The sequence below is a fragment of the Fusarium mangiferae genome (genome assembly GCF_900044065.1).
Source record: "Fusarium mangiferae strain MRC7560 genome assembly, contig: FMAN_scaffold001, whole genome shotgun sequence".
NCBI lineage: Eukaryota > Fungi > Ascomycota > Sordariomycetes > Hypocreales > Nectriaceae > Fusarium > Fusarium mangiferae.
Genome location: NW_024573921.1, coordinates 306,046 through 316,190, shown reverse-complemented (window position 1 = coordinate 316,190; position 10,145 = coordinate 306,046). Strand labels below are relative to the sequence as shown.

The window sequence follows — 10,145 nt, the reverse complement described above, 5'->3', positions numbered from 1 at the left end:
TTAGATGTTTAGGGTAATTGAAGTTCCCGCAATGTTTGTAATGATTAGGTTTGAGTTAAATCTAAGCATGAGTGGCTAAGTCGTCATAAACGGTTTAACCAAGATGCTGAGGAAATATCGTCGTTGCTGAATTGATCGTGCAATCAAGTAACTCTACTTTATTATGTTTTGCGATCTTATACGAGTACGAGTGCTGTTCTGGCTTTCTTACTGATAGAAAATGTTGATATCATTCTTCTCAAGGTTGACGATGATATTTGTTCTAGTCGGCCGCCCATGGACATAAATGGCTGCCACTAGAAGAGCGGAAACAAGCGAAGCGTGTGGCTGTGTTAACCTAGAGGACATATGATATCTGCAAGTAATCGTGGATTTTGACGGTATCAGTTCAAGAGATGTGGTAATATCTTCTTGAGGACGAATACAGTCATATCCAGTAATGCACTCAGGAGATTCCGTCGAAAACCCCTAGAATAATACTTAATGCTGATTATTTTTCACAATTAAGCTATAGGAACAAACTGTGTGATAAGCTACCAAGGTAATTGCGGATTGCTACTGTACTAGGTATGTAAGTCTGGATGCCATTATTAATCCTCATGCACGGGCAATGACCCCCAACCTTGCAAGGCCAGATTGACGGTATCTGCACTACTGCAGTACAAAACGTGCTACAACTGTGCAGTACCTCTGAAAGCCAGCGACATCTTATAGCGCGCCAGGCAGCCAAGGTGTATCGCGGCAAGCACCCCTCAAACACAAGCTCCCTGATAACCGTGGAGCCGTTGGCTGCCAACCATTAGAGCGTATGAGACTCTAGTACGGAGTAAGGTAGTAGGCTCTACTCGTTCCCCACCATCCATCCGAGTCCGACGACTCCCTCAAGGGTTCCCACCTGCCTCCATCTTTTAACTCCGTAACCTTACCTTACTCACGGTGGTGAGCTCGAATCCCAATCGCTCCATGCTCCGTATCGCCGTTTCTTTGGTACAACGCCAACACATTATCTTCTGGACTTTTGTCAGCCTCGGTCTTCCCTCCTGATTCCCACTTCTGTTATTGCTTTCTTAAATATCTGGATCTCTCACCGGGAGGTGCGGACACCTACGACTGTGTCATTCCGCCCGTCCAGCATTTATTATCCCCGCCGCCGTCTTATCAATCGGTTTACGACTTCAACCCTCCGCTATCAACAAACACAGCCTCCCAGATAGTCCCTCATGCCGGAATCAAATGAGAAGGGAGCTGGCACCGCCAGCAACAAACGTCCACGAAGCGACGACGCCGATGGGGACGAAACAGCGCCTCAGCAGGAAATACCCGATAATGCGAGCGTTCCCAAGCCAAAACGGCTGGCATGTATGATATGTCGGAAGCGCAAGCTCAAATGCGATGGAGTCAGACCTAGCTGCAGTACCTGCTCCCGTCTTGGTCATACTTGCGCCTACGACGAACAGCGGAGGAAGAGTGGTCCTAAGCGTGGTTACGTCAAGGCTCTGGAGGAGCGACTGAGTGAGCTTCTTCCCGACATTCTATCGACAATTGGATTTACTGACATGCTGCGCTTTTACAGAACAAGTCGAAACCTTGCTGAAAACCCAGGAGCCTCCGCAGAATATTCCAAAGAACATCAATGTCGCAATGTCCGGACCACCTCAAACAGCATCCCCTGCGAATCTTAATATCTCAAATGCGCCTATAAACCTTACCGGGGATCATAGTATGGACCAGCACTGGAACTTCACCGACAAATCGCCGCAGCAGGGTGCCATGGACGACTTCAATTTCAATGCCAGTCTAGATATGGGCATGAACAATGTTGGTGGTACTTTCACATGGGAAATGATTGGTCTGGGTCTCGAAGAGCCTCTGCCTCCCCAAGAAACCATTGACGAACTTCACCAGATTTATTTCGAGAAGGTTCACCCGTCTATTCCCATGATTCACAAATACCGTTACCTCGCCGCCATGAATCTGTATGTTGTTTCCTCACACTGCTGGAAAAGTAAAATGTCTGACTAGTTATCAAAGCGCCCCGAACCAAAGGCCACCGGTTTGTTTGCGATATGCCATGTGGACTCTCGCATGCACCATAACAGATAAATATGCAGATCTGAAAGATCTTTTCTACCGCAGAGCGCGAAAGTATGTCGAAGCGGATTACGTCAAGGGTTATGGAGAACACATGATCTCTATTGCTCACTGCCAGACACATACTCTGCTGGCCTCTTATGAAATGAAGATGATGTATTTTCCCCGGGCCTGGATCAACACTGGCTCTGCTATCCGCCTGGCTCAAATGTATGCACTCCCTGGGTGACGGTCGTTTCTCTACTGACGATTGTAGGACTGGCCTCCATAGACTAGATGGAACGGGCCTCGACGTCAAGCAATGCCTTGCACCACCGAAGGATTGGACAGAACGAGAGGAACGACGACGAACATTCTGGATGGCTTTCTGTCAAGACCGGTATGCTAGTATTGGCACGGGCTGGCCCATGACCATTGACGAACGCGACATCATGACCAATCTCCCTGCTTCAGAAGATGCCTTCATCATGAGCAAACCTGAGCAGACACAGTCACTATCAGAATGCACCAGCCCCATGGGTGCAGGTAAGCTGTCGCCTTTTGGAGGTATCGTGCTTATGGCCTGCCTGTTTGGCAGAAATCTGGTACATTTGCACCGTCCTGATGCCGATGACCTTGACAACGATCTGAACGGTCCGTTCTGGAAACGTCACCGCCAGATGGACAATATCCTCCTCAACACATCCCTTTGTCTTCCTCCCCAACTCAAGCTTCCCACTGGCTTGTCAAATCCTAACATTGTCTTTACAAACATGAGTATCCATACCTCGACAATCTGTCTGCACCAAGCCGCTATCTTCAAAGCGGAGAAGAACAACTTGCCCGCATCGGTCAGTGCCGAAAGCAAAGTTAGATGCATCACAGCTGCCAACGAGATTGCCAGCATCATGCGCATGATTTCCCACATGGATCTCTCGACAGTAAGTGTTGCCAACTATCATCCATTAGTGGAGATCCTAATTTACTACCAGGTAAACCCATTCATCTCCTTTTGCTTATACGTATCGGCGCGAGTATTTGTACAGTACCTTAAGAGTCGACCAGACGACAGCCAAACGGCAGACTCACTTCGCTTTTTGCTCTCTGCCATGAACGCGCTGAAACGCAGGAATCCATTGACTGAGTCGTTCCTCGTCCAGCTTGATGTCGACCTCGAAGCACTTGCACTGAGGATCCCCAAGCTGAAGACAGCTTTCCCACGCAACAACGATGGTGTATGTTGGCCCCGTGCCGTTTGTCCTCGAATAGCACTAACGTCGCAAAGCCTACCAATCCAGGAGCGCCCAGGGGTGCTAGGTGTGATAACCCAGAAGGAATGCAGGGCATAGCAGCATATCGTAATGAATGCAACTATATGCAACCCTCGAGAGGTGACGGAAACCAGCCGGATATTGTTGAGCCTAATCATAGCGTACCAGAGATCACGACTGCTGAAGAGAGCTTCGCTACGCAGGCTTGGATGTCGTCTGACCAACAATTACCCATTCTTACACCGAGCTCAGGGGCGACGTTCGAAAAGACTGGATCTGGCAGTCGGACAATGTCTGGTTTTGGCGATGTTACAGGCGATAGCCAAGATGCTTCAGGATCGCCTGATGGGTTGACATCAAATCGACCTACACCAAATTCGAGCTCAGGATCTGACCAACGGAACCATCTGGCTCCTGGGCAGCTGAACGGATCCGGACACAACTCTTTCAACGCGAGCCCAATGTCGCCGAACCAGACTTTGATGAACCCGAGTGTTCTCGACGGGAGCACACAAGGATTCTTTTCAGACACAGCTGGATTTACGATGCCGACCAGCCTTGACCAAAGTGGGGGGTTTTCAATGCCTGATGGTTGGGGAGACATTCAAGGACAATCAGGGATACCACAAGTTGGCGAGGGTGTCTTACGGGCCTTGATGAATATGGGACCAATGGACGCCATGGATTTGGGAACATGGGAAACAAAGGATACCTGAACTCGGTGAACATGGAATTATTGCCGGCGGGATTGTTAGGCAAGCAACAAGGCATCGAGAGCCTAGCCAGGACCCAACGATAATCATAAAACGAAAGAGGAGGAGGTGGTGGACACACCACGGAAGAATTGGCACCAAGGGCGTTTATACGGGACAAACATATCGGCGATCTTGTACACTATGGGTTGGGAGTCTCATGAATGACTTACCATGTATGTTTTAAGTAATTATGAAGGATACCCGGGTTCTAATGACAATGAAACACCACTGTCACGGCCATAATAGGTGCAGGGAAAGAGAAGAGCTGCGTTATTGGATACTGGCGTTGCGGTGTTGACCATGGTCTCAAGGTGATCCTGCTGGGCGTAGTATCAATCAATTCAAGAGCCACGCCCGGTTAGCTCAATCGGTAGAGCGTGAGACTCTTACGAGTACGCGATCTCAAGGTTGCGGGTTCGACCCCCGCATCGGGCTGTTCCTATAATACGATTGCGAGCGATTTGCGAGGCTTTCATTTTTTTGTCGGGGTTTTCAAAGGTTCTCTCTATCTTTGCGGCTTTCTTTTGTTTGTAGTATGGTCCGTGCAGCATTGGTGGGGCGTTTCCCTTGTTGCTTCTTCTGGCATGCAGCTGCAGCTCAGTAACACCCTGCCCCTCTTTCAGACAATGACCTAGGCAACGTCTTAAAGCAGCAACAGAAACCGTCCGAAAGTGTCATCTAGAGAAATTGATCGTTCCAAACGAGGGACGAATCTTACTGTGGAGTTTGTTTCTAGCATCCTGTACCAGGACGGAGATCCACTCCCATGACAGCTCCGAACACCCCAGTTCCGGGCTCCGGCTCCGGCTCCGACTCCGGGCCGGGGCTATCCGCAACGTTCTCAACTCCGGGTCTTCCACCGGATTATCGCGATGCGCTTGAGCTTGGTCTGCAAGGATATGTGGCACCCGGTATCGAAGAGGCTTACCATATCCATGCTATGCACAATAGCGCTACTATCGCGACACCAGCAGCCCTTGGCCGGTTTGGTATGCTTGCGCCGATAGCATCGTCGGTGCCTGTTGTGGAAACACCAGCCGATAGGATATTCAGTGTGCAGAACAATGCTCACCCACAGGATATTGGAAGATCGGGTGGCCACTTGAGCAGTAAGATCATTGTTGATCCCCCAGATCTGGAGATGTGGCGGAATAAGCTGTTCAACGTGGACGAGACGATTGTTCTTACACATGAAGAGTGAAGAAGCCCTCCTCAACCTGTGATGGAATTTGCAGTCCTTAACAGCTTTAGGTTCGAGACATATTTTCCTCATGTAGACAATGTCTACTCCCATCGTTCGACCCAGCGTTATAAGCGCAAGCCTTTCATCTCACACTACTGGGACTGTCGTATGAAAGGCCGTCCTCCGGGAACCCCCAAATCTGATGACCCTAACAAGAAGAAACGGAAGAGAAATGTTCGCCAGCGCGATTTATGTGATGTCAAGATAAAAATTACAGAGTACTTCCCGGGGGCTCGACTGGACCTTGATAACAGCAGTGGCCTTGACGCATGTCTGGCAGGGCAGCGATTGTGGACGATACAAAGAGTCAATGGCAATGGAGGTAATGGAAAGGGAGACGGTGTAGCTGGGCCACATAAGCATACGCTTGAAAGGAGTGACGAGATAAAGAAGAATAGTGTGCAGAGGTATTTGGCAAACCAAGGGGGCGTGAAATGGGACAAGGAGAAGACCCAGGTAAGCCATATCCATGATGCCAATTCTGAAGAAAAGGAGTTTCTAATACAGAGAATTCTTAAAAAGGTTCTTCTGAAAGCCACAGGAGCTGCACTACTCACAGCTAGAAAACACGCGAAGGAGAGCGAATTCAAGCTCTACGCAGCATGTTTCTGGTATGTCGAACTCATGCTCAAATACACTCACATTCCCATACATACTAACTAACCGCAAAAGCCCAGTCTCTCAACGTATTTGGATCGCTCTGGAAGCAAAGGGCATGCCCTACCAGTACTGCGAAACAGATGCCTTCCGTCACCCAACCCAGCCCCTCCTGGCTAACCCTCATGGCGATGTGCCCGCCATAGTACATAGCGGCTGGTCATGTTCGAATAGTGCTGTCATACTAGAATATGTGGGTCTCATCTCAAAGCTGCTGGTTTGTGATATTGATGAGATGCGCAGCTTGAAGATCTCGGTCAAGGAACACCGATGCTTCCGGTAGATTCAAGATTGAAAGCCAATTGCCGTTTCTGGATTGACCATGTAAGATACATCCCACTATCACCAAAATCAGAGGCAAAACTGACGATATGGAGATCAACCGTCATATCGTCCCAAACTTCTTCAAACTCCTCCAACATCAAGACCCAGCTCTTGGAGATGAAGCAGGGATTAATTTACAGGGCAGTATAGATACTCTTGTCGAAGCTGCAGACAAAAAGGTAGTTGATACTGAGCTCTCGGTACATCGCCTGTGACCGACGTACTGACTCCAATCTATCATAGGGTCCGTATTTTCTCGGGCGAAGCATGTCTCTGGTCGATATACATCTAGCACCTTTTGCTCTTCGATTCTCTAGAACCCTAGCCCCAGCGAGTATACCGTCTTCCCCACCTGGATCGCGCTGGGCGCGATGGCTGGATGCTATCGAGGGAGATAAGAGCGTGCGAGCCACAACAAGCAACCACATGCTATACAGTGAGACATTAGATGCCTTGATGGAACAATATGGGCGCCATCAAGTTCAAGCCCCTAATAATACCTGAAGTTCTCGGTACATTGGAAAGATTGGTACGAAATATCGACTGGAGCAGTAGACTGTACGTTTTGCGGACGTGGTCCGGTTGTGGTTAGGGGGTATCTATTTCATTATGAATATTTACATGGAAAGCATAGCGCCCGGCGAGGGCGCTTAGACAGCAAAGGTGTGATAATTGCAGTTCGAAATGCCACGAGGCCTCTATATAGTACCATCTGGCACAGAAGGGTCGCTTCTCATGGATCCTCTCTTCCTCCTCTTGATAGCATCCCACTTCTCTTCTATCGTCACCAGCTCGCCCCCAAGTCGTGCTTTGACTCTTCCTTCACCAAGCTCCTCGAGCGTTTTGGACTCGAGATAACTCTTACCATCGTACTCGACGCGACGTTGGGAATCGGGTAGGTATGCCCAGGAGAACAGGGCACCCACAGCAGCCACAGACCCAAATAGGAGAAAGATGAGTCCTTGTCTGTTTTCTGCTTGATATGACTGGTTTATTCCGTATACCACTAGAACAGCAACGAGACTGCCTAGCTTCCCTGCAGCAGCTGAGATTCCGTGGCACAGACAACGATAACAGGTGGGGAAGATTTCGGCTGGTATGATAAACGTTAATGTATTGGCACCTGGTAATCCATGGTTAGTCCTGAATATGCGGAACAGAGAGCGCGTCAACTTACCAAAGTTGAACATGAAGTGGCAGATGGCTACAAACACCACTGTGGCCGGAGCACCTTTTTGCTGATGGACGCCGTAGTAGACGCATCCAGTGATGACGAAGAACCCAGCGAGAACGAGGAAGGATGCTGTGAGCCACTGACGTCGTGGGATGCGGTTGGCAAATAAGACGAAACAAGCGCTGCCCGCAATGGATGCAAGCGAGACGGTCAGGAGATACTGCTTTGTCTGCTCGATAAGCACGTCGTAGATGGTATTGCAGGGGTGCGTCGCGTCGGTCGACCAAACTGGAAGTCCATCGGTGGCCCAATCCGGTACTGTCGAATTTCCCCCGCGAAGCGATGATGTCCAACACTCGAGGGAGTCGTCAATCTTGGTCGGCGTGGTAGTCGCCCACATCGTCGACAGAGTGCCTCTATTATCGAGGCTCATGCCATAGAACGAGACGTCCAAGAAAAACCATGTTGCCGCCGTGCCCAGTAGATATGCCCAGTTCCCGTCGCGGATGAAGTAGTTGTGGAGGTCCTCCCTCGAAAACTGCACCGGCATCGGCTGCTGCGAGCTACTCGCAAGATGCATCCCATCCGCAAGGCCATTTGTGCGATACGAAGGTGCGACATGGTGGTTCCCATCGGGGGAGGTAGTCTGATATGTTGCTGGTGCTTGACCTTGAACAAATTGGTTCATCGGGAACGAGTTCTGTCCGCCAACACCGCCACTCATGGAGCGCCCGTTGACACCTCCGCCGGGGAATGCTTCTAGCCCAGCACCTTGCGGGGCACCGTAGATTCTTTGGGTATTCGCTAGAGCCATCCTCGGTTTGTTCCTGACCTCAAGGCTGTAAATACCACAGTCGAACAGGAAGAAGCGGAAGATGATGGCGAGCAGTGCAGGGACGGCACCTGACCCGATCACAATGCGCCAGACGCCGTCCAATGCCTTTTTGCATTCCTCTTCATGCAGCCTGTCGAGCCCGCAGCGCATTCCCTGGAGGTTATGGCTTCGCTCGAAGCCGAGGAGGACAAACAGACCGACCAACTGGGCCAGCGCTTGGCCGATGGGCTGCATCATGAAAACGGACGAGAGCATAGTAGCGCGAGATTGTGTACTGGACCACTCCGATGTGATGACAGCGCTGAGCGGATATTCAGCCCCTATTCCTATGGTGTTTGTTAGCATACAAGTTGTGCCGTTTGTTGTGGTTGGAAGCCAGAAGAGGTTGCTCAGGAGGATTCACGCACCAATGCCCATGACAAAACGCCACCAAATGAACAGACCGAGGAAGGAAAGATCATTGTAGCCATGACTGCTAGTGGCGACTCCAATCGTGGAAACAATGACCAGGACGAGCTCAACGCCGTAGAGGCGAGTTCGGCCATAGCGATCCGCAAGGTAGCCAAAGAGGATCTGACCAACAACGGAGCCCAAGAGTGTAAAGAAGTTGATGAGTAGACCCGACCATTCCGGGCCATTGGGCCAGTATACAAATGCGATGGAAGCGAGGATCACATTTGTCGAGAAGAGATTATAGCTAGGTAGGCATTCACGAGTTAGGTAGGGCGCCGTCGTAGAGAAGTGGCGAGGAGAAAGCTCACGAATCTGTTAAAAAGCCAGAGGCACAAACACCCCAGATGCGAAAGTTCCATGAGTTCAGGTCAAGCTCGTAGCGCAATTGTTGACGATCCTGTCATGTCAGAACCGTTGTTAGTCAACAACGTCAAATCAAGATCATGGAAATACAGGAGGGAGAGTGGGAGGGAGGGAGGCTTAGTTATGTATGTGGCACATTGATGGCCACGCACTGACTTACCTGAGCATCCTGCGATGGCAGAGCAGAACTGTCCGAGCCCAAGAACCCGCGGTTTTGGCGCAAAGAATATCTCGAGAGAATAGACATGATTCGCGACGGGGATGAGCATCAGTTGCAAAAGTTCCAGTTCAGATCAGAGGGGGTGGGCTGAGGACCCGATGGGCGACGGGCAAATTACAAGACAATTACTGGGATTGCGGACAGGCAATGTCCAAAGAGGAAGAGGGGAGGATCGCAATTCTCATGGCTGTGCTTCCATAGCATAGCATAGGGTACAGAAACAGAGTATAGTCAGAACCAGAGCAGGCCGCGAGCTATGAATGAATTGAATGAATGAATGAATGGGTGTGGGATGCCATCGCAAAACTGTGTGGCAGGCAGTTTAAACAAAGGTCGGACTGCGTGATGTGCCAAGCGCGCGCCGCAACGATGAATTAATTGCTTTGAGCTGACGGACCGGACCCTTAGGTTGGCCAAGGCACGCTTGGCTTCACTTGGCAGAGCCCTCTGAAGATTAACTTGACTTATTTATCCTTGTTAGAAGCGCGACCGGAGCCTGAGTACCGGCGTACCGACGCTCCAAGTGTTTCAGTACCTACTTACCTAGTAGTTATTGAGCTGAACAAAAACGTCTCCGAGGGACCAGTTTCGATAGGCCAGAGGTGCCAAGAAGACAATACCATGTAAGCTAATTGTCTGGAGAAGGGCGTCGATCTTTGCTGAGCAGCAGAAACACAAATGACTTGCTTCATCAGCGACTGGTTTAGGGGTCCCTTGTCAGCCAGACTTGGCAGCCCGTGTGGGTATCCGAACAGAATTATCCGACTTGTGAAGAGCAAG

General features: G+C 50.1%; 3 protein-coding genes and 1 non-coding gene across 4 annotated transcripts; 3 read left to right on the top strand and 1 right to left on the bottom strand.

Annotated features, from left to right (window-relative positions):
- Nucleotides 1–1,220: 1,220 nt before the first annotated feature.
- On the top strand, nucleotides 1,221–4,057 carry FMAN_00627 (uncharacterized protein; the record flags this gene model as incomplete). Its single annotated transcript, XM_041834952.1, has 6 exons — nucleotides 1,221–1,512; nucleotides 1,574–1,976; nucleotides 2,023–2,301; nucleotides 2,348–3,011; nucleotides 3,063–3,305; nucleotides 3,356–4,057. 6 exons carry the CDS (start codon nucleotides 1,221–1,223, stop codon nucleotides 4,055–4,057), a joined length of 2,583 nt encoding a protein of 860 aa, XP_041675958.1.
- A 391-nt stretch (nucleotides 4,058–4,448) lies between these two features.
- Nucleotides 4,449–4,531, top strand: tRNA. Its single transcript is given in 2 exon segments — nucleotides 4,449–4,485; nucleotides 4,496–4,531. It is a non-coding gene; the product is annotated as a tRNA-Lys (tRNA).
- Nucleotides 4,532–4,862: 331 nt separating this feature from the next.
- Nucleotides 4,863–6,824, top strand: FMAN_00626 (uncharacterized protein; the record flags this gene model as incomplete). The annotated part of the gene is made up of 7 exons (XM_041834841.1): nucleotides 4,863–5,293; nucleotides 5,348–5,795; nucleotides 5,862–5,950; nucleotides 6,012–6,189; nucleotides 6,240–6,320; nucleotides 6,374–6,499; nucleotides 6,564–6,824. 7 exons carry the CDS (start codon nucleotides 4,863–4,865, stop codon nucleotides 6,822–6,824), a joined length of 1,614 nt encoding a protein of 537 aa, XP_041675957.1.
- A 194-nt stretch (nucleotides 6,825–7,018) lies between these two features.
- FMAN_00625 (uncharacterized protein) lies at nucleotides 7,019–9,392 on the bottom strand (the record flags this gene model as incomplete). Its single annotated transcript, XM_041834730.1, has 5 exons — nucleotides 7,019–7,443; nucleotides 7,498–8,655; nucleotides 8,737–9,026; nucleotides 9,091–9,179; nucleotides 9,306–9,392. 5 exons carry the CDS (start codon nucleotides 9,390–9,392, stop codon nucleotides 7,019–7,021), a joined length of 2,049 nt encoding a protein of 682 aa, XP_041675956.1.
- Between the last annotated feature and the right edge of the window lie 753 nt (nucleotides 9,393–10,145).